This window comes from Clupea harengus, chromosome 4, assembly GCF_900700415.2.
Source record: "Clupea harengus chromosome 4, Ch_v2.0.2, whole genome shotgun sequence".
NCBI lineage: Eukaryota > Metazoa > Chordata > Actinopteri > Clupeiformes > Clupeidae > Clupea > Clupea harengus.
Genome location: NC_045155.1, coordinates 22845441 through 22870085, shown reverse-complemented (window position 1 = coordinate 22870085; position 24645 = coordinate 22845441). Strand labels below are relative to the sequence as shown.

Sequence of the window (24645 nt, the reverse complement as noted above, 5' to 3'; positions counted from 1 at the left end):
TTAGTGAATGGAATGTGATTGTAAGGCTACTATTTCCATTGTCCATGGATCTCTCACTATGAGGATTATATCCAAGTTTATAACCAGGGTGGGTAGGAAGACAGATAACTTAGATATGAATTCAGTGTAGGGGCCAATTGGTCTATATAGAAATATGTAACCTCACTCATCCAGTAGCTCCATATTACACAACATCTCATCATCCTTGGGCTTGGTAAGACATACTCCCTCCATATCTCCGTTTACACATCTGACAATGGACATTAGCCTGCATCTCCCTCCATATCTACTACCATCTACTTCCAAATGGCAGGGCTATTTGTTCAAAATAAAGGAATTCACTTGGACCTGGGTGAAGTTTTGTTTAAAGTGGACTTTCTCCTGATTGGCTTCCCTTAAAGCCACGGTTAACAACGAAGTCTTTAGCATGTGAATAGAACAAGTAATGAAGGGGTGGGTGTTTACTCTGTCCTACTGGTGCTGTTACTGAGAGATGTACATTCCTGAAGATTTCAATTATTTTAAGTACTTTTCAAACAGTAATTTGATTTGTCAGTGTATTCATTAAAAGGAACCCTTTAAGCTTCATGGCAACACTGTCATCACAATGGTGTGATAACATGGAGCAAGATTGGATTGGAGATTCCAGACAAGATTCAGATCTAATTTTTCTCTGCATCGCTGCAGACTCCAGAGGGTTAAAATACCCCAAATGTGTTCTTTTGGATTCAAAGTCAAGCGACATACTTGGCTAGGTCAAAGCTTTCACTTGGTGGAATGAACATTCATGAATCAACATTCCTATGGAATACTAAGTTAAAAAAAGCTGAAAATTAAAGCTGTCAGGGATTGGTGTGAGGAGGACCCAAAAGCAGAGGAGACAGGAGTGAGAAATAAAACAATTCTTTAATGAACCAGGCAATGGCACAAAAACTAGGGTAGAGACGGTCATCTTCAGACAGTTCAGAGTCAGATAACCAGACAAACAGGCAGACAGGCAGAACCATGAAACAGTCGGCAAAAAGCAGGATGAATAGAACGTTTTTGTAACTTATTGCACACAATAAATGAAGACTATCAACTAATTCTGAATACTGTTTTATACTGTTTCATGCTTATGTGTTATATAATCTGTCATTGTGCTGGGCAAGGGTTATCTTTTCTGCGGTTCAGCAATAACACTTTCTTGCAGAAATGCATCTCTAGTCTTTATCCTGTCTCTCTATGCAGGTGTATTATGATCACCCTGATGCAATGAGGAGGACCATATGTCCCTTTGAGAACATGACTCAAAATGGTGAGTTTAATATTTAACCAAACATAAGGACGTGTTTATGTGAATATTGTCACACTACTGTAGATTTGGGTTCATTCTTTTTGGTAATTGTTTGTTCATTTGGGATGTTTAATGTCTTTGTCATCATTCAGGATTGTTGATGTACATGGTGCTCATATGCTCTTCTGCCAGTACAATTTTCATGCAATTTCATAATATATCTCACTTTCACTGTGCTTGCATTCCTTTGGGATTTGGGTGTTGGTGAAGCCCCATAACACGGTGTTGCTTTTTTCCATTGATGAAAATAACACTTGAAATAAGAATTTTCAGATAGCGCAAAGCTAAGAAAACCCTTAGGTTTGGCAACTTTTGGATTTGCTTAGATATTATGAGATATTCTGGTAGTGTGTAGTATGCAGCCAGTGTAGGATGAGTCCTGTAATATTACTACTAATATTACATTCATTCATCTTGACATGTCAAATGTTTGTTTTTTCAACAAGACAAATTGAAAGAAAGAGGTTTTTCAGAAATGGTTAACTGATTAAAAATGTAATTAGGAATGTTTTTATCATGTTGGTAATGTTTGTATCATGCATATTGTGTCTATAAAGCAGCGCCTGATGTTTTGAAATATCTATGGAAGCTCATGGTAGTGGTATGGAAAAAAGGAACAATTCTGAGGATGCAGGTGGAATTTTCATTTCAAAGGAGAAGAACGCTGTGAACATAGACCAATTCACAGATCAGTTTTTTAAATGTGGAAGCAAAGATTTTCTTTCGTGTGGTAGCGAGGATATTGATCTCCTATCTGATGATTTCTGATATTTCCATACAGAAAGCAAATACCCCAGGTTTTTCTGGATGTTTGGAACATAGTAGCATGGTTTTGCATCAAATTTAGGCAGCAAGAACTGAAGGCAGAGACCTCTGTGTGGTATTTTTGGATCTCTTTTATGCTTTTGGATCAGTGCCATACAGTATATTGTGGAAGGTATTCAGCTACTTTCAGGTCTCCGAGAAGATTTCTGGTTTAGTCAGGGGCATATTTCCCTGTTGGCTTTCACCATGGCAATGGAGGTAATTATGAGGGCATCTTAATGGGTTGTTGGTGGTCAAAGGCTGCAGGATGGCACCTGGTTACCTCCCATCCAAGCTTATATGGATGACAAGATAACACAGACAACAAGTGCTCCATGTACCATTGGAGCCACCTATGATGTCCTCTGCAAAACAGAGTCGGTGGGTGAAGCCCGACGCTGCAAGTTGTGTTTGAGTGTTAGCTCATTAAAACATATTTTGTCTGAATGTAAAAATAGCCTGACCTGGGGTTGCTACACGTGGAGACATAATCAGGTTTTAAAATCATTTGTGCGTTTGTTTGAAAATAAACTAATTGAGGTTAACTCTTTGCCAGTTAATGACAGTGACAGTAGGATTTATTTTGTGTGAGAGGGGCAGAAAAGTGGACACCGGGCTACTTTGTTACCCTTGGAGACCACAGCTCAAAAAACATCTGAATGAACTGTGGGGTCCCTCAAGGATCCATTTTAGGGCCCTTACTTTTCATTCTATACATGTACATGTACACCCCTTGGCAGTGTCATTAGGAGGCACAACATCAATTATCAGAGCTATACAGTTTCTATGCTCCCAGCCTTTGGAATATTCTGCCAGAGGACCTAAGAATGGCTCAAATGGAGGAAACCTTTAAACGTGAACTTAAGACATACCTCTTTAATCTTACCTATTATTCTCCATAATATGTATCTGTTCTCAGTGGGTTTGCTGTACATGTGTATGTGAGTGCTTTGTTTGCACTTACATGTTATGTTTTTTTCATCCCTCTGGAAAATGTGTTTGTAACACCCCCCCACCGAAATGCGCCGTATATATATATATATATATATATATATATATATATATATAAAGTTTGATTTGATTTGATGTTTCTTTAAGCTCTCAAAATATACTCCAACAATTTGCAATGATTTAGTAATATTTGCAATATATCTTCTATCCTGCAGGGGTCCTGGATGTGTTGTCCTCCGGTGAAATAAGAGTCTATAATAATTCCAAACTGACATGGCATCCCCTCTGTCCCTCTGCCGAGCTATCTCCCTCTGCAAAGCTTTGCTGGAATAACAGTGCTAGTCTGGCTGACTGTGTCATTTTGCCTAACACCACACTACAAGCAGTTGGTCTGGTAGGTATTATTCAAAGTTGAATTCTGACATTTTAATATTTTGGACTTGGATTTTAATGCAGAAGAAAATGATCATGGAAGCTTTGGGATAATATTGATGATGCTGTATCCTTTGAAGTGGATGAAAATTGAGAACCTTCCTATTACCACTTTCAGATCTATGACGTGTCTGATGTGGACAGGCACCCACAGATGTGTATTCAGGTAATGCTGTCTGCAGTAAATAATAAAACAGTGATACAGTCATTTCTGAACACAAAGCTGATAAATTAAATGTTGATGTTTACAATTTATGACTTTGTGATATAGTAAGGAGTGACACTTATTTTTCACTCTCATAGTTGTCTTTGAATAACAGCCATTATGTTCACTGCCCCTTCAAGTTTGGTAAGTAAATACGACTAGGAAATAAGTTCTTAGTAAACCACTCAAGTAAACCACTCACTTGTGATTGTCCCTTTCTCCCCTGTGCTTTCCCAGGTCATGTCTACCAGTGGGAAGTCACTCATTTAGCAGTAGTTGCTGGACACCTGCGGGTGTCAATTACATCCAACATTCCTGCGTGTTTTGCAGGCCAGCTGTGTGCCCATGTTGCAGAAGAATGTGTCGCTATAGGAGATGAAGGCAATGTCTGCATGGTAAATGACAGATATGAATACATTTGTTTTTGGGATTAGATGTTGGTGGGTAAAGCCTTATCTTGATTTTTTTTATCTGACTCGGCTGTCATTATCCTAATGTATAAATTATTACACTGATAACCCATCACCTATCAGGCTTGAAAATGGGAAAAAAACATGGTAAGACTGATTTTTATATTTACTGGCTAGACAGGTTTTTATAATTACTCATGACATTTTGCAGAAATGACAAGTTTATTGTTTCCTAAGTTTCATGTAGCCTAGGTCTATGAGGGAGGAGCAATTGCTTCAAATGGGTTACACTACCCTAAACTATCTTAAAATATGTTTTTTTAAGCAGGGTATCATATGACTATCACATGACTTGACTATTTCCACTCTGAGGGTTACCAAAGAAGTAGTCATAATACACCACACAACTGCAAGTCAACTAGTCCGTTAACGCAGCCTGTCAGCATCCTGCCTCATTTTGGCTACCTCATTACTACCCCTAAATTGCCCCCGTCCCAACTTTTTTTGGAATGTGTTGCAGGCCTGAATGGCAGGAATGGATGTATATTTACAAATCAAATGAAGTTGACCAGACAAAACATGAAATATCTTGTGTTCATACTGTCTGCAATGAAATACAAGATATTCCATATCGTCCCAACTTTTTCTGATTTGGGGTTGTATTACAAGGGTAAGTAGACTAATGGAACAGAAAACTATGGTGGCAATGATTTACATTGCTAGCACAGAGTATGGGGTAGACTAAGTGCATGACAGTGTGGTGGGGGTGGGTAGGTGTTGGCCAAGGGTTTGTGCAAGTAGGTGGAGAGACTACAGCAGCATCCCACCGCGTAGATAGTCTAGACAAGGAGGGGAAGAAAGATACAAAGTGAGTGGTGTTGGGTTCGGCTGCCAATGCATATAGTTGTACTTAATGGATATGGTTATGAGGAACAATGGATCTCATTGTGGAACATTTTCTTATGTGTCTTCTTAAATGTCTTCTTACCCTGGACATAACCTAAATAAAACTACGTAGTAAACATAAGCATAATAGAAAACTTAGTGACAGTGATGTATCACAAAGCCAAAAACGCATTCCTGAATAAAAATGTTTTTAGTCCAGTTTTAATAATAATAATAATAATAATAATAATAATAATAATTTATTTTATTTGTAATGCACTTCATTCAAAAGAATCTCAGTTTTAAAGGAGTCCAGCGTCTGCGTTGCCCTTAGGTGGTCAGGGAGGCTGTTCCATAAGCGTGGCGCTGCCGAGCAAAAGGCCCGGTCACCCATAGTGCGGAGCTTGGTGTTGGGGACGCGGAGGAGAGAGCTGTTTGCAGATCTGAGGGTGCAGGTGGAGGTTTTGGGAGTAATTAGTTCTTGCAGGTAGGTGGATGCCCATTTATGCATGTATGGGTGAGTATTAGGACTTTGTAGTCAATGCGGAAAGAGACAGGGAGCCAGTGTAGTGAGTGTAATATTGATGTTATGTGCTCATATTTCCGGACTCTCATCAGGATCCTGGCAGCGCTGTTTTGGATGTATTGCAGCTTCTGCATGTCCTTGCCAGTGATCCCAGAGAAAAGCGAATTACAATAGTCCAGTCTTGAGGAGATAAAAGCGTGGACGAGCTTCTCTGCATCTGACCAGGTTAAAGTGGGGTGGAGTTTGGAGATGTTTTTTAGATTATAAAAGCAGGTTTTGCACAGGTGTTTTATATGGTCATTAAAGGTCAGGTGAGGGTCAAACCTAACTCCGAGATTAGTGACTGTGGAGGAGAGGGGTATGACCTGGCCGTCGAAGGTGAGATGAGTTATGGAGGATATCTGAACCTGGTGTGGGGTGCCAACAAGAAGTGCTTCGGTTTTGCTACTGTTTAGCTGGAGAAAGTTGTTGCTCATCCTTGCCTTTATCTCCCCAAGACAGGCGGTAAAACATGACATGGCCGCAGTGGGGCTTGGGGCAGTTTTGATGTAAAGCTGTGTGTCGTCAGCATAACAGTGGAAAGACAGCACTGAAACAGCTTTGCTAAGGGTGATGAATGACCTGCTGATGACAGCCGATGCAGGATCACCCTCACTCCTCATCCTCCTGGACCTGACTGCTGCATTTGACACAGTGGATCACACTATCCTCCTAGAGCGCCTCCACACCACCATTGGACTATCAGACTCTGCACTCAAGTGGTTTCAGTCCTACCTTTCTGGCAGAACTGAATATGTCTCACTGGGAAGATGCAAGTCCAGACTGCTCCCTGTCTCCTGTGGTCGGTCCTCGGCCCCATCCTCTTCATTATTTACATCCTCCCCCTCGGTCGTGTCATCAGCAGACATTCGTATGATCCTGCATCGGCCGTCATCAGCAGGTCATTCATTTACCCTTAGCAAAGCTGTTTCAGTGCTGTGGGCTGAACGGAATCCTGACTGAATTTTTCAAACAAGTTGTTGTGTTTGAGGTGGTCCTGAAGTTGAGAAGCAACTACCTTCTCTAACACCTTGGACAGGAAGGCAAGGTTTGAGATAGACCTGTAGTTTGCTAGAACCTCCGGGTCCAGGGTGGGCTTCTTGAGAAGGGGACGGATGACCGCAACCTTGAGAGCAGGTGGGACATAGCCAGACTGAAGGGAAAGGTCAACAACTTTGGTGATGAAAGGACTAAGAGTGGGGATGTGTGACTTGAGCAGAGCAGCGGGAATGGGGTCCAGGGTACAGGTACAGGATTCAATTTTTCTGAGGATTTCCTCAACATGGCTCTCCTGAACCTCAGCGAGATGTAGAGGAGACAGCACACTTGCAGATAAGGTGTTGGTGTCATAGGGAAGCAGAGATGGAGAGCTGGACATCACAGAGCGAATGTTGTTGACCTTGGATCTGAAAAAGTCAATGAAGCTGTTGCATTGCTCCTCTGTAGCCTCAGTTGAAGAGGATTGTTGTGGCTTCAGGAGATGGTTTATGGTGGAAAAAAGCAGTTTAGAGTTGCCAGGGTTTTTATCGATTAAGCTGGAATTGGCATTTTTAAGGGAGTTGGAGTAGGCCCTTTGATGTTCATGGAAAGTCAGTTCATGGACAGTGAGCCAAGAATGTCTGTAGCGTCGTTCCAGGACACGCCCAGCTGTTTTTTTTTTTTTTTCGCAGCTCATGTGTGAACCAAGGAGCGGAGCGTGAGAATTTGACCTCACGTGTCTTGACAGGGGCATGGAAATCAAAAACACTGCTCAGGGATGTATTATAAAGTTCCACTAATTCATCCATTGATGCAGAGGCTGGGCAGGTGATGAGCTGGAGATCCATGGTCATGGTGGCTGAGTCAATGCTTTTCCAGTTCCGGAAAGACATTTGACGCTTAGGTCTAATAGTAGGCAGCATAAAAGTCAAGGTCATTGAGACCACCTTGTGGTCGGACACACCGATATCATAAACCTGTAGGTTACTGATGGGAGCAGAGTCAGTGATAACCAGGTCCAGAGTGTGCCCCTTGGTGTGAGTAGGAACCTCAACATGCTCAAGACACTCAAGCATACTCAGGAAATCTGCTGCAAACTGACAGGAGGGGTTGTCAACATGGATATTTAAATCACCAACAATGACAATGTTAGTTGACATAGTGCAAAGTGATGTAAGCAGATCACTTATCTCAGGTAGAAAAGATGGGTTTGGTTTTGGAGGACGGTATATGAGAAGCACTGTCATGGAGTATGGAGGTTTGCATTTGAAGGCCAAGCATTCCATAGAGGAAAATTCAGGCATTGGCAGAGGAGACAGTTTTAGTTCAGGCCGGTGTATGATGACTAGTCCACCACCACAACCAGAGCTGCGGGCTTTCTCCATGTAGTTATATCCAGGGGGGAATAGCCCCCCTGGGATACAAACCTGGTTAAGGGACGAAACTGGGGTACAATATACGTCACCTAAAGAGAATAAACAATAATACTGTCAATTGTCAGCTTCAACAGCATAACACAACATGATGTGGAGAGGGTGCCCAGCATAGTGTATGAGAAGTATTTCACAATTGGTGCCAGACCTTGATGCAACATTCCTAACTATAGGATGCACTAAATAGGAAGGTTTTAAGTCTATACCTAAAGATAAAAAGCGTGTCCGCTTCTTGAATGGAGATTTGAATGTTATTCCATAGGAGAGAAGCTTGAAAGGGTATGTGCAGGGGCGGACTGGCCATCGGGGATACCGGGGGAATCCCCGGTGGGCCGACGGGGTTGGGATGGTCCAAAATACCGGCCCACCCAAAACGCCGCCCGGCCCTCGCCGGCACTGACTATAATCTATGTTTCGCTGAACACGTATAATTTACTCGAATATCTATACGATGTGAAATTCACTGACTGAATTTTATACCATTCCTCGCGATCTGTATTCACACTCATGGTGCCTATTTTTCGAAATTAGTGTCTTCTTTACTCATCTAATGTCTTCCGTCAGTCTAACTTTGTTTTAGGCGTTATTAAATGTCAATCACTCTAGCCTACTCAACACTTGCATCACTCGCTTGCAGACACCTTCAACACCCCTACACACACACACAATCACACACCCAGCATGCAACACTACTGATACCACTGATGTTCACACCCCATCGTATGTTCTGTAGGCTAATGTTCATTTCTACAATATAGTTCAGGTGCGGCTTGTCCATAAAGGCGATTAGGGCGACGCACTGCCTACGGGAAAAGGATTTTTTTTTTCTGTCGGATTCTACCACTAGACCGTCTGATCTGCCTCTGAATGTCATTGTCGAATCAGCCAACAGTCACTCAGGCAAACGTGGTGCTTGAAATGACCCCGCCCCTTTTTGGGGCAAAACTGAAATCGCCCCAGATCTCTCTCATTGACTCATGTTAAATCCATTTTTAACATTCAGTGCAACAACTCGATTCGCTCTTTGAAAGTCGGCGTACTTATGAAGGTAAATTGACAACAAAACATTTAGGACTTCCTAGACCAAATTTATCCATTCAACAGGTTTCTACAAGGGGGGGAATCCTACATCCAAGAATTGGAATGAAAGAAAATCGTGGCTAGCAGGCTGTGAAGTGACTAATTCCTATATACCACTGTCACTTGTCATAGGTTTCACAGTGTGAATGTTTGCTTCTTGCACTAACACTGAGTTATTTTCTATGTGATGACTTATTTAGCTTTTGTAAGCCACTACTTTCAAGATCAGTCAATAAATATGGTTGGTTTTGACTTATATGTTGCCCCCTTCTCTATGTTGTTACTAGACATATCATGTGACCTGTTAAGCTATGTTACATCATACAACTTTTGAGACATGTGGATAATGAAAAAGTGGGATATTGTAATGTGGAGCCACATCATGTTTGCTTATGAAGGCTCCTGGATGCAACTTTCTTTCATAGCTTTCCACCTGTAACTAGCTACTCTAGCTATGTAGGTAGAGGGGAAATATTTCTGTTGTGTGATGCCATCTAGTGGACAAAAAGGTATTGCTGTATGAGTTAATAACAAATTGATACAATTGTCTTGCTTAATGTAACTACTGAATTGTGTGGTCTTTCTCTGCTGACATTCATTCCTTAAGGCTCTGTAGTTCTACATATAACCATCTGATACTAGCCCAGAGTTAAGCATATTCATCAAGCAAACTATACCTACCTTGGAGTGTTACAATAGCCAATATCATTTTATTCCATGTGTCCATCCAGGCAAATTGGTGGATCCAATCCAAATGTTATAAAAAAAACATATATGATGTCATTTCTTTGTAATCATCTAAAGTAATGTTAAGCGTATGGGTATTTTTCCAAGTAGGCCATTGACTGGTCGATACGTGCAATGCTTTGAGTGGGCAACGCGTCGTGTATTGAGTGGGCAGTGCGCCGTGTATTAAGTGGGCCGGTCTGACAGTAACTCCCGGGCCACTTTTTTCCCCCAGTCCGCCCCTGGGTATGTGTTACATGTTAGTGAGATCATAACTGATCTGTGTTAAGGAGCAGGACTGATCTGTGTTAAGGAGCAGGACATTGTTATTCATCCAAGCTTAATACATTTTAGTTATGTAGAACTTGAACAGCAACACTAGCTTTGTTCAAATTAACTTCTTCTTCCTTCTCATTGCTGGGCCTCCCTTCTTTAAATCCTGCTGAATGATCCTAAGAATGTGTGGGACTGTAGGCTACATCATGCTGTATTTCTTTTATGAGACCCAGTGTTATTAAAATATAGTTTCTAATGAACTGTGACTGTTCAACAGGAGGGGGGCAGCAGCCTAGTGCAGCTGGTGTTATCACTTCCCTTTCGCTCTCTTGGGATGTGTGTACAGGTAAGACTCAATCTTAAAAATTAAACCACTAGTTGTAGGCAAATATTCTCTTTATATTTGAAGCTCCAGTTTAAAGGCGTGTGTGCATATAGAATTTTTTGTGAGCACCAGCATATTTTTTTCAATTGTTGCCAATGACGTGAGAGCATATGAGGGTATCTAGAGAAAAATCCACGAGAAGGAGTTCAATATACACAAGGTGCATTACTTCATAGGAATATCAGTGGACAGGTAGAAGAGTGAAGAGCAGAGTTTGGGTTAGGTGACAGATGGAAAGCATAGGGCTACGTTGCGAGCAAGAGGAAGACGAGCAGCAGCTTCTCAAGCAAATCAAGGGCAATGGATGAACTGGGCCAGTGTAGAGAGCCTAACACTTGTGATTACATTTTCTTGGTTCTGGTTAGAAGCCTGACCGTACAGTCTGGAGCCGATTTAATAGATTTTTGGTTCAGACAGGTAAAAAGGTTGCGACAGTAATACAGTAACCCTAACCCTAACTCAGGAGCTGAAGATCTAATGGGCAGGTACATCTGCGTATCATCACCAAACAAAACCGCAGGATTGGAGATTGCTGGTTGATGTTGAAAGGCAACTTCAAGTTCCTCAGTGTAATGTTGCGACTGCTGAGACCAGACATGGTGTGTTTAACTTTACTGAGGTAACGATTCCCTTTGAAGATGTAATTGAGGAAGCCTTTGAAAGGAAGAAGCTAAAGTATGGTGAACTGGTAGCGGAAGTGAGGGAATGAGGTTGGAAAGCACACACAAGACCAATGGAAATAGGTGTGAGAGGCTTTCAGGCTAAATCATCCACAACGCTTCTGTTGGATTTTGGTTTTCGAGGAAGGTCAGTCACAGGAGCTTTATAGGAATTGTCTCACGCTTCTGAAAAAGCAAGCAGTGGTTATGGCTGAGGTGCTCACAGACTACTTGGGGACCTGGGAATTGTATTACATGACCTGTATAACCTGTATTACATGGAGAAGATGTTCTGGAAGTTGGCCTGTATGGCAAGGTTGGCATACATTGGGTGTGTTTGAATCGTGGTAAAATGCTATCTCAGCAGGGTATCTAACATGACAGTGAGTTATCAAGGACTGTTCTAAACTGATATAACTCTCTGCTAGAATGCCTTCAAACTGCCCCCATAACAGTCTGTTTCGAAGTAGCTCCCTCAAGCAACTGCAAAAAACTGCATAAACAAATATAGCGGACCAAAATCCGCTGATGGCTGTGTTTGGTATATAAATGTAATTAGTTTGTAATAAATAAACAAATCTAAGAGAAAAAAGAAGAAAAGCCACTGCACTATTCAACGACACCGTTATTGTAAAAAACAATAATGCTTTATATGATTTGCGAGGTGCAGTGTTGTGCATGAACAAGTTCAAAAGAACGCGTTCATTGAGCACGTTCATTTTTATGAGAACGATGAACTGAACGCAACCTAATGACAAATAATGAATTTTAACGGTGAACACATTCATATTATCTGAGGTCTGGCGCCACTGAGGAGAGACGCTGTCTAAATCGAATGCTTGCACCATGTCATTGCTCAGTACCCGTATAATTTCCGCGATGTGGCCTAACCTAAACCAACTAACTCGACTTCGCACTACGTTACGCATGAATCATCGCACACACACGTATACCAAACAAGCAATGTATTCCAAGAACAGCTCTCGGTCTCATATAAAAATGGCAAGTGAAAGCAAAAACAGAGACGCAGACTCAGCGAGTACATCCGATGCACCTTATTATTATGTGCAGGATTTTTACACACTGTCTGATAAAGTTTCCAACAGTAAAAATCTCACCTTTCTGTGCAAATGATGTCCTCCTGAAAAATTATTTTAGGAATTGATACATATGAAGTGCAGTTTAGGGCAAGGGGTAGTGATGGATACAGTTTTCTTTAAAAAACAAGTTAAGTCTTTCATTCTTACTTTCCACCTTAAAACTATCAAATTAACTGAACTATGAACTAGTTCAGAATTTAAATGGTGAACTATGAACGTGAACTATTCATGTTTTCTTGTATGAACTGTTCATGAGAGGTGTGAACTTGCACAACACTGGCTAGGTGTCTGTCAGCCAGCAAAATGTATATTGTTAGCTAGCCTAACTTTCTTGCAGAGTGCTAACGTCATGGGTAGGGTGCACAGTGGCATAAGGTAATTATGACGGGCCCCAGTGCAAGCTATTATGACGGGCCCTAGTGCACGCTAGTTACTAATTATGAGGCACCCGGGTGCGCACACACACACACACACACACATCCCCCATTAGGCGTATATGTATATATATATTATCAACAATGTGTTGGATTTTACGGTCAAATTAGTTACTTCTGTCTACTTTCCCAATACAATAGCCGGTCATTGAGAAAGCTATCAACAACATGGATAGCATTCTGACACATGGTAATGTAAGCAGATGGTCAAAGTGCTGAAGCGTTCTTAAAAACACTGATGAAAAGCACGATTTGGTGTGGCGGCACACACAGCAGCTTGACCCACATCTGAAAAACACACAATCAATCAGGCGCTCGGCGGCGTCCTGACTTCGAAATTATAACAACCTGTTAAATAGGGGCACGGCAGCTTGAATGATAGCAGCTGCGCAGGAAATGTTATTGCTATGTCCCTGTTGTAGTGGTCATCAGCTCGTGGGCAATGATGAGCTATATTACAAGGTAAAACTAAAAATTAAAAATTTAAATTCATTAAGACCTACCTGAGGGGCAGCATGGAGCAGGAGAGGCTGAATGGGCTGGCTGTTCTATCCATTGAAAAAGCATCACCACTTTTATGTTTGAAAGGCATCGTTCAGCTTGCAGATGTGCTGTGCCTCTGGCTGTGCTCAGTCAGCCTGACGTTCAGATTTTGCGCCTAAACTAGCTATATCGTATCGTCTCGTCACATGATCAAATAGATACCAGTGCAGTCGTGACCCAACAATTCATAATCAGCATGAATCATCAGGCCAATAATTTAACAATTGTATTATTATTATCATTACTACCACTAGGCTTAATACTATACCACTGTTTTACCATTGAAAACACATGCAACTGTTTAACAGGCAGGATCAGTTATGCAATCATGGACTTAAGCCTATATGTTCAACTTCTTTGAGAAATCATGGATCAAAGGAAATTTTCAAAGGAAATTATGAACTTCTAAAGAAGAATCCATGGACTTACATGTTCACCTTTTTAGAGATGGACTCACTGCCCGGTGGCTGCCCCATCCGTTGTCACACCAACACACTTTGACCAGGAGAGCTGACTGAGTTAAAGTATGTGTCCATTGCAGAAAAAATCTCTGCTGCATTGGTAGATTTTGGCAAATCTGCATTAAATAAGATCTGCTCTTCAAAGTCATCATTCCGCACATACCGCACATAAACCAAGATAATGGCACGGCTAGCCACGTCTGTGGCTTCATCGAGTTGTAAGGCGAAAAAGTCACAAGCGCAGAGACGTTCAGTGATCTGCTGCTCAACATCATTGGACATGTCACATATCCTCATATGAACAGTGTCGTTTGACAGGGGAATTGTCTTTAATGTCGCTGCTTCTTTTTCACCTATGAGTGCAGTGCACATATCGATGGCAACTTCTGCAACCGTATGGGCCTTTTTGCCTTTGGCTAGCCGGCAGGAGAGCAGATAGGACGCACTGCCTGCTCCTGAACAGTGATGGCACGTTCAAATGTCTTTTGGGATGCCTCAAGGTTTTGGCTCACACGTTTAAAAAAAAATGAAGTCTTTATCTTTATAGTTGGCGTGCTTTGTTTCAAAATGTATCTGCAATTTTGAAGGCTTCAGGCTTTCATTAGCTAGTATTTCGTTGCATAGCACACAACGGCTGAGCTCACCATTCTTTACGCAATACGTAAATCCATATTTCAGAAATACCGGATCGTACGCCCGTAAATATTTCCTCCTTGGTTCTTCAGAAGAAGATATATCTGAGCTGGTACTCGTTTTACTCGAAGATTTTCTGTTGACTTTAAGAAATGTATAAAAAAAAATGTGCCTAAACTAGTCGACATCCTACGGTCATGTCAGAGTATATCGTCGCGCAGTACAGTGACGTTTTACATGTTGATACATTTGAAATATCTGATATGCAAATTTGATTGGCTGAATGTTCGAACATGTTATTGTAAGATAGGCCTACATGCAGAACCAGTGCCGGCTCATGTAGTTTAATGTCAGAACTGGGGGCAGGGATTCCCTAATGGATAGAGGGAGCATTGCTTGAAAACAAAGTTTTACATTTATAATTCGTCTCGCGACCCTTTCAGAAACTCCCGCGACCCAAGGGTTGAGAACCACTGGCATAAAGTACTCTTTAACTATATTATAATTTATCTTTGATCACAGGCGCAGTGTTGCCAACTTGGCGACTTTGTCGCTATATCTGGCGACTTTCCAGACCCCCTTGGCGACTTAATTAGCAAAAAGCGACTAGCGACAAATCTAGCGACTTTTTTTGTCATTTGGTGGATTATTGTGTTGACAAAGCACTGAAAAAGCATCTCACATATCCCGTTCTGCAGTTCATGTTACAACCGATCTCACGAGAGCTGAGTACAGCGAGGGCTGTCGTCGTCTCCTCTCCACTCACCCAGCGCCTGCGCGGAATAATAGAACAAAATATTAGAACTTTGTTAAAATTTGTAATCGTGCGCAAATTGTACCTCTCTCAGAATTGTATATTGTGCGCATGCGCAGCTTATTTGCATATTATGCAAATTAGTTGATTACGTCATCTAGCGACTTCTGGCGACTTTTGGGAGAGCTAACAGAGATTTTCCTTACAGAGGAGTTGGCAACACTGCACAGGCGTGTTTACATAGCGACACTGTGAGACTAACACTTCCGATAAACGCATTGTCGGGCCCCAGTGCAACCGCACTTCCTGCACTGTCTATAGTTACACCCCTGGTATAGCATGCGGCACCATGACTATGTGAATGCAAAGCGAGTGGAAGTGAGCAGGGGGAGGGTATATTAACTAGTTTGTGAAAGACCCAGAAAAAACGCAACACAAATATCCGACGAGGCAAAATCCCGGACGATTTTGGAATCCCTGACGGACTCATTTTTTAGGTCTCGGACATGTCCGGGCAAAAGAGGACGTCTGGTCACCCTAAATAAAGCAAGTGGTAGTAGCAACAAGTAGTGCTATGATAGCTAGCGCTAGATAATAGTGCCATAAAAACGTACCAATTTGAGGGCAGAAAAAATGGGTAGGAAACCCATCTTTAGAAACTCCTAATTAAAAAAACATTGATGAGTTGTGGTGTGATTTTATTCAAGTTCAGCTTCATAGGAAGAAGAGTACTGTCCACATCAGAATATCACCCAGCTGCTCTCACTACATTATTCCTGCTGAACTGCACTGGATGTTTTTGTGATCTGTCTTATGCACTGAACTGAACTGCACTGGATGTTTTTGTGATCTATCTTATGAAACTGAATTCTTCATTTTTTTAGGTGTGGAGACTTCAACCAGTTCTCCATGGGAGAAGAATATTTTGCCTGGACTGTCAGTATAATTATTCTCATCTACAACAGTAATAACAGCAATAAGAACATTGCCATCAGTAATGATGTGCGGTCATGGTGAAAGCAGAGTCTATCAAATTGTAATGCAATTTGCAGCTACAGTTGTATGCAGACGTTTGGGCATTCCTGAGCAAAATATGTATTTTGTTGATTTTTGATGTGATGTTGATAAGAGACACCTTCCATCTCTCTATCTATCCATCTTTCTATCTATCCATCTCTCTATCTATCCATCTTTCTATCTATTCCTCTCAGTCTACTCTTTCTCTATTTCTTTTAGTAAAGTTAACTATAATAGTTAATACGGCACACTTGTTTGGGATCATATTTTTAGTTCCCATACATTTTTCATAAGTGGTGCTTTAGTTTGCCTAGGTGCATTGTATATGTGTGGTCACTGTCCGCCCATTGCTCTTGATTTATAGTAGTGATGAATAGTAGTATCCACATATATTAGAATGTAACATATACTTTGAGAGTAAATTATCCTGAACTTGTTCTGAAAGGCTGTGTGTACAACATGCGTTAATGTATTGTTTGATTTACCAGACCCACAGATGCACAGAAGATGGGGTCTAATTGTTGGGGCAACACTGGCTTTTCTGCTTACTTTAGTAGTCCTGGGAAATGTTGCTTGTCACCAGTTTTCTAAAAGATTCTCAGGTAATGTTTTCAGAACTGACTAAATGAAATAGTACATGTGTGTAAGTCACACCCCACTCTCTCTCTCTTTCTAATGGTATTGGATATCATTTCACTGTACATTATATTTATCTGAAAACAATGCCGGTTGAGACCAAGCATCAGTCTCAATTTGTTTTGAATTTCAATTTGAATAGATTCACAATGACATTGCACTGCTTAAATTATATGTCCTCTGCTTTTATTCATGTCCTGTCTTTGCTCAATATATAGCCCTACTGATTTAAACTGGTCGATCTTATGTCTTACGTAAATAAATTCATCCATCTCAGTAGTTTTAAGAATAAACCATTGTTCAGCTACTTTACCACAGCCTTGCCACACTGCCTTGATCTGTGGTTGTTGACCTTATTATTAGGCATTACAAAATCTCAACAAATGTTAAAACCACTTCTGATCTCTCACTCAGTTGTTCCCTCATTCTCCATCTTTCTCTCTTTCTCTAGGTTGTGGTTCCAATAGACCTGTTTTGCTAGTAAGTTCCTCAGATGACGCTAGTCACATCTCAGCAGTATTAGCTCTTGCTTCTGGCCTACAAGCAGAGCTCCACTGCAGTGTGCGGCTTGCTCTGTGGGACCACTGTGCCTCACAGGACTCGATAGCTCATCTGGGGCCCGTCCCCTGGCTCCATGCTCAGTGCCACACTGTGTTACAGACTGGAGGCATGGTACTAATTGCTTGGAGTTCCAGTGCCTCTGGTACCTGGAAATGGAAGGGAGAGGGTGGAAAGAAAAGTGCATTTAACTTAGAATATGTGCAACTGGCAAGAACTGAGAATAACCAAAACCTTGATACAAATGATTCTAAACAGAAAGAGTGGACCTGCACATTAAAGGGAGAGAAAGACATAGAAAGCCATGGAGCAGCTCAGAAAGACATAGAAAGCCCTATAGCAACTCAGAAAGCAGAATGGCAAGAGAAAGCTCTGCAGGGATGTAGAGAGCAATGTGAAGAAAAGACCTCAGTGACTGCTCCAGTGCTTGTTGCTACTCTGTCCTGTGTGCAAGCAGCACTGCAGTCAGGACTCCAGATTGACAATTTCATCGTACTTCATTTCCAGAAAAAAGGCTTGAAAAGTGAAAGTGAAAGCAATGGGGATCTTCCAGCTGTGCTCCACACTCTGCCTACATACTACCTGCCACAGAATCTCCCTAAACTTGTGTTAAAGCTGAGGATGGGCTCTATTAAAACATCCAGTTGCTGGTTGTGGCTGACTGAGCCTTGGTGGGCCCACCATGTGTCATGGCGGTTAGCACAAAGACTGCAGGACTGTCTCCATCAAGGCTGAGCTCCAGAGCGGAATGTGTACAGACGATGTTTAATATGGAAAGTGACAATCTCTCTCTCTCTCATCCCCTTTGCTAAAGCCATAGCAGCACAGATGTGTCATCCCAGTGAATATTTTACTTAACATAAATTTCAAAGGTGTCTTTGGACATATTGTGTGTTTTGGAGTGCCTTGGAATTCACAGCAGGTCCATCCCTAAAACCTGAACCATTCAACAAATTGTTTGTGTAATGGACATTGTTGAACACAGTCTTGTGTAGTGTGTAAATGTCACATCCTGAGGCAAGTTACGTTGATATTGTAGACCTTAATAGGGAGTGAAGCTTATTGTTACCTGCATTTTGAGAAGTACAGTCCCGCGCCCACACCTACAGCCTCAGGCTCAAATAACTTGCATTTTTATTGGAATGTGTAGTCAATACAATTGCATCCTTTGACCAAGCCATACACAAGTTGAAAAAACTCAGAAGTGAGGCCAAGACCAATGCTGACTGAGACGCCAACTTTGATAATGGACTGCATCGATGAATAAAAGGAATGCTCGAGAATGTCTCTCTATTGTGTCCTCAATGACAGCATGGAGGAATGGTGGAAGGAGGCCGAAACTGCCAGCAATGGTCAACTAGAACCTGTAGAGACAGGGTCTGAAGGTAAAACAGACTCCATCATAGACGAGGAAGATCTGGATGACCAGATCACCTATGTCTAAGGAAAGAAAACACACGCCTGGGTCAATGTGCTAGCCTGACGTACCACCAGGGGGCCCGTGTGGGAAACAGACATAAGGGGAGCATGCCCCTAGACCCCCATAGTTTTGCTGGGTCACAGGAAAAATAATAGGTTTTATCTAGGGGCTTAGCCCCCTCAAAAGTGGGAACCTAGATTCGCCCCTGGTGGAGAGTTGAAGATTTTATATTTTTGCATATCTACACACTCTTCTTGTCACACCCCATACATGCAAAACATACATCCAACACCAATAAAATGAACAAACATACCACTATGGCATTATCATATCATCACTTCAGCTATGCTTAGTGAAACTTAAGTTTTAGAGAATAGCCTCAGAGCATGAATTACGTACCTCAAGCAACAGAAGTTTTAGGAAACTTGTTGACATTGTTGATTGTTTCTACGATATTTTTCCATGAAAAATTAAACTGTGAATCATATGTAATCCGCCTGGGAATGCCCCAGCAGACTTGTTTCTCATCTGGGAGACTTTGGTCGATTACTCCACTGTTTAATTGCTCATAATGCTGTGTAGGACATTGATAGATGAATGGGAAGTGCTAAGATAAGGTTAAATTGGCTTGGCTGAATAGCACAGGTAAAATGTGCTCATTAGGCTGCATAGACTATTGATAGTCACAGGAATGTAATGCTAAAATAGTGTTAATCAGTTGCTTATGCTACATAGTGATGCTGGAATACCTCAAAGAGGGGAGATGCATTTTGAATTACTGATGCTGGAACATGGACATCTGAAGAAAAGTTAGAATCAATAAACAAAATGGCTGTAACACAACAAAATGGCTGTCTGCAATAAAAACAATACCACAAGAGATTAGCCACCATTATCGGAGAACAATCAGTATTGTTGGCTAAGCGGAGATGGTCGAAGATCCAGAAAGGCCAGTAAAGTTGTGTGAGGAAGAGGCGGGACAAATCCCTTATGGGAATAACCAATTCTGATTGGATAAACTAGGCTGTGACAGACATGAAAAGAAAGGAGGAGCCAGATATCTATAAAAGAGATGGCGCCTTCTGGGATGGATGGGAGGTGTATAGCACAGTGGCGTGAGGTAAGGCCCCAGTGCATGCTATTATGACGGGCCCTAGTGCTGGCTAGTTACTAGTTATGAGGCAGGCGCGTGCACACACACACACACACGCACCATTAGGTGTATACCGTAATTTCCGGACTATTGAGCGCACCTGAATATAAGAGAGCACACCCACTGAATTTAAAAATAATTATTATTTTGAACATAAATAAGCCGCACATGTCTATAAGCCGCAGGTGCCTACCGGTACATTGAAACAAATGAACTTTACACAGGCTAAAATGAATATCAAAAGCAATACAATAGTGATGCATGTTATTAGTTTTGCCAGTTACGATAAGTGCACTGTTGCTTTAAGAGAGCACAGTTGCAAGAGTCAATCAGAAATAAGGTACTTCTTCCTCTTCAGGTAGAACGTTAGATTGAAGACAGCAAGATAGAAGAAAGATGCTAGTTTGAAACCAGTGAGCTAAAGAACTTGAAAAGACTGGATTTGTATTGTTGTAAACTTTTATTTTATTTTCTAAAGTGTTTTGAGTTGTGTTCTGTCTACGCCGGTAGACTGTGGTTAAGTTATTGAGATATACTGAGAAATCGCGTGGAGCTAAGCATCCATGCGGCTGCATCCATGCTAGCATCCTAGCTCCACAAAGCCACCGTAAACACAAAGCCACCGTATACTGTACAGTCACAGGTGTTGGAGCCATTTCTGCTGTTTGTGATTTATTTGTGATATTTATGTTGTTTGGTAATTTCTGGTATTTTGAATATTGTTAGTATTGCGATCTAGGCTCTGCTGTGATGTTTGGTGTAGCCAGCGTCACAGGGTGCTTTGTGTTGGGCACGGATTGGGTGTCTAAACTCTGCCCTTTTTGGTGATTTACCTTTACATACAGGTAACAGGTGGTGGGTGTTTGAATGAGTTGGCGGGAGTAGAAGGACAGTTTTTTGACCGTGGTCGTTGTGTAAACCCTACGTTGTTAATATAATAAAATCTGAAACTCTGACTTCACGCATTCTGAACATCTATCATAATCCATAAATTAGCCACGAGGTTCAAAGCGTGGGAAAAAAGTAGCGGCTTATAGTCCGGACATTACGGTATGTATATATTGTGGCATCACGATGGGCCAGCTAGTAGATGGGTGTGGCAGTCCCCTAGAGGACTGGCTGCCACACCACAAGATGGCCGCCGTTCGAATCACTACATCTCCCAGAATGCAGCAGGACCCACCCAGGTGTAGGTGCTTGGCACCTAATTGAAGAAGCTCTTAAGAGTGGTGGTTCATGTTGTGAGAGAGCACCAAGCGAACCAAGAGCACCTGACGTGCAGGTGAAGCGCTTGGTGAAGCTTCTGGTGAAGCGCAACCAGAAGGGGGGAGGATAGCCCCAAGGCTAAAAGGAGCTGGATGGACCGACAGGGGACTTCCAGACATTCAAGCAGGAAAGTAACCAGAAGTTGCGTGAACTGTTTAACCCTGAATGAAGAGGGAAAAGGGACATTTTGTGTTGGACTTTTGAGTTGTGTTTGAAGAACCTACCTTTGAGTTGCCTTTGTGTGAAGAAATACCTGAGTTGTACCTTTTTGAGTGGAGTACAGAATGAAAAACCTTCTTTTAACCTCCCATTGTGACTGATTCCTCAGTTGACTGCACTGCCCAAACCTTAAATCTGTTACAATATATATTACCATCAATGTGTTGGATTTTATGGTCAAATTAGTTACTTCGGCTGTCGGATAGTAGACAGGTCAAAGAGAAAGCTATCAGAAACATGGATAGCACTCTGACACATGGGGCCTCATTCATAAAAGGTTGCGTAGAAACCTTCCTACATTTGATCTCAGACGTTTTCTGAAATGATCGTAAGTGTGATTCACAGAAAACTAACGTACGCACAAAAAACACGTGTACGCCATTCCTGCGTTTATAAATCACAAATGATCGTGGAATTGTGCGCAACTGGATCTCCGCCCTCAAAACGCCCCTACTTAATCGAATTAGCATATTCTCAATGCACAAACGGAGCGCATCCTCAATGCACAAACTCTCTGTGACAATGGCAAGCAAGAAAGAAACATGTTAAAGAAGAATTATAGTGAGGCTGAAATCGACGTTCTGCTGATGGAAAAACAGATGCATTTACATTTACATTTACATTTAGTCATTTAGCAGACGCTTTTGTCCAAAGCGACGTACAAGGGAGAGAACAGTCAAGCTAAGAGCAATAAAAAAGCATGGTGTAACAATAAATACTACTTTACATGAGAATTAGAAAAACAACAACCTAGAAAAGAGGAAAAAGAAGTGCAGGAATGTAACTGCTGAAGTGCAAGTTAAGCGCTAGTCAGGTGCCAGTTAGGAGGGGAGGTGCTCTCTGAAGAGTTGGGTCTTCAAAAGCTTCTTGAAGGTAGAGAGGGACGCCCCTGCTCTGGTAGTACTAGGCAGTTCGTTCCACCAACGTGGAACTATAAATGAAAATAGTCTGGATTGCCGTGCTTGCACGGACGGCAGTGCCAAACGACGCTCACTAGACGAGCGCAGCGTCCTGGGTGTAACATTTGCCCTTACAAGAGCATTTAGGTAGGTGGGAGCAGAACCAGTAAGCACTCTGTAGGCAAGCATAAGTGACTTGAACTTAATGCGAGCAGCTACTGGCAGCCAGTGGAGCTCGATGAGTAGCGGGGTGACGTGTGCCCTTTTCGGTTGGTTGAACACCAGACGCGCCGCCGCGTTCTGGATCATCTGTAGTGGTTTCACCACGCAAGCCGGCAGGCCCGTTAGGAGGGCGTTGCAGTAGTCAAGGCGGGAGCTCACCAAGGTTTGCACCAGCAGCTGGGTGGCATACTGGGTTAGGTACGGCCTGATTTTGCGGATGTTGTATAGCGCAAAGCGGCACGACCTGGAGACAGAGGCGATGTGGGCCGTGAAGGTCAGTTGGTCATCAATAATGACCCCGAGGTTTCTTGCTGTTTTGGATGGAGCAAGAGATAAAGAGTCAGTATTGATCTTGATGTTGTGGTGGATGACCTGTTTGGCTGGGAAGACCATCAGTTCCGTTTTGGCCAGGTTCAGCTGAAGGTGGTGATTTTTCATCCATGTGGATATATCAGCGAGACAGTCCGAAATCCGCGTCGAGACCGTGGTGTCCTCAGGAGGGAAAGACAGAAACAGTTGAGTATCATCGGCATAACAGTGGTAGGAAAAACCATGCGAGCGGATGATAGGGCCCAACGAGGTGGTGTAAATGGCAAAGAGAAGTGGTCCCATCACCGAGCCTTGGGGCACCCCAGTGGTGAGGCGGTGAGGTACAGACAGCTGACCTTGCCATGACACGTTGAACGAGCGCCCAGTGAGGTAGGATTCAAACCAGGAGTGCGCATTGCCAGAAATGCCCATACTTGACAGTATGGACAGAAGGATGCGGTGGTTGACTGTATCAAACGCAGCTGATAAGTCAAGTAGGACGAGAGCCGAGGATTGAGCTGCTGCTCTAGCTGGGCCAAAACATTGCTCGAAAGCCTGTCTGGTCGCGTAATGGCAAAAGCAAAGTATGTGGCATGGTAGAAGACACGTCTCCGAAGCACCAGCACCAGCACCAAGCAGCACCAGAAGCCGCATCTGCGGCAGCAGCACCTGCTGCACCAGCATCGGGGCCTCGTCGGCCATCACCAGCTTCCTCTTCTCATTCACAAAGGGACTTTAATGAGTCTGTTAGTGAGGTTGTTGCCAAACTCTGTCCGCTATTGAGGGTTCTTTGAACAAACATGCCTAAATAAAACATTCTGAAGAAAATGTGAACATGTGTGCATTTATTCTTATACTGTTGGTATAGTTGGTGAATCAGCTCCCGTCTTCTCAGCGCAGTGATGTGCGTGTTCCAGCCAGCTGGGATGGGAGGGTGGTCATCTTGGTCTATGCGCATTTTGTCTTCTCCTAGCTCTATGCCATGACTTAGACAGATGTTGTGTAGCAAACAACAGGCTAGAATGATCTGGCAAACCTTTTCGGGGTCATATAGCTCCCTCCAAATGCATCCAAACATCGCCACCTTCCCTTCAGCATGCCTATGCTGCGCTCCACTACCGACCGCGCATGGGCATGTGCTGTATTGAAGTGGGCTTCCTAGGCTGTCTGAGTGTGCGCAATCGGGGTGAGAAGCCATTGGGAACCCTGTTTTACGCAGAAAACGGTACCTGCTTATCAGCCATACATCATCCTGTGCGATCACGAAAAACCCTTTCTCTCCTTATTGCGCGGTTGGCAATATCCTCTAACAACGCCAATGCAGCCATGTCTCGTACTGAAAACTATCACTATCAGGCTTTTTATAGGCTATAAATTGAGCAAAATGTTTTACACGTGTCGAATTAAATTGAATACCTATTAGACGTGGATTTCATTCATGTATGAATTATTCAAATTGTTTAATTGATTTTATTGAGTGAAAGGCATTTGGCCTTTTACCATTAGCCCTAATGGTGACGGTGGTGGTGACGATGATGATGCGTGTCGGCGCTCGGAGAGTTCCGAATTCCTGCAGTACTCCAGAATTGCCACAAGGAAATGTACTTACGCGAACTAGAACCAGACGTAAAGATACGTCCTTTTCTACGTCTAAGATGTTTTTTATAAATCTGTACTTAAACGTGGATTTGATCGCACAAACACTCTAAGATCAAATCTGTGCGTAAGTACGTTTTATAAATGAGGCCCATGGTAACGTAAACAGATGGTCAAAGTGCTGAAGTGTTTTTAAAAACACTGACGAAAGGCACGATTTGGTGTGGCGGCAAACACAGCAGCTTTACCCACATCTGAAAAACACAATCAAACAGGCGCTTGGCGGTGACCTGACTCTGA

The 24645-nt window shown here is 42.5% G+C and overlaps 1 protein-coding gene across 2 annotated transcripts in view; it reads left to right on the top strand.

The window, feature by feature from the left end:
* Window positions 1–19524, top strand: part of LOC116220336 (interleukin-17 receptor E) — a 46670-nt gene extending 27146 nt beyond the window's left edge. For both annotated transcript variants that reach the window (XM_042707687.1, XM_031566805.2), the window contains 9 exons: window positions 1231–1297; window positions 3307–3485; window positions 3642–3689; window positions 3827–3872; window positions 3966–4123; window positions 10359–10427; window positions 15935–15986; window positions 16556–16669; window positions 17155–19524. In XM_042707687.1, coding sequence (XP_042563621.1) covers window positions 1231–1297; window positions 3307–3485; window positions 3642–3689; window positions 3827–3872; window positions 3966–4123; window positions 10359–10427; window positions 15935–15986; window positions 16556–16669; window positions 17155–17996 — 1575 coding nt within the window. In that variant the 3' untranslated portion in view covers window positions 17997–19524. The remainder of the gene's footprint in view (window positions 1–1230; window positions 1298–3306; window positions 3486–3641; window positions 3690–3826; window positions 3873–3965; window positions 4124–10358; window positions 10428–15934; window positions 15987–16555; window positions 16670–17154) is intronic.
* Window positions 19525–24645: the final 5121 nt, after the last annotated feature.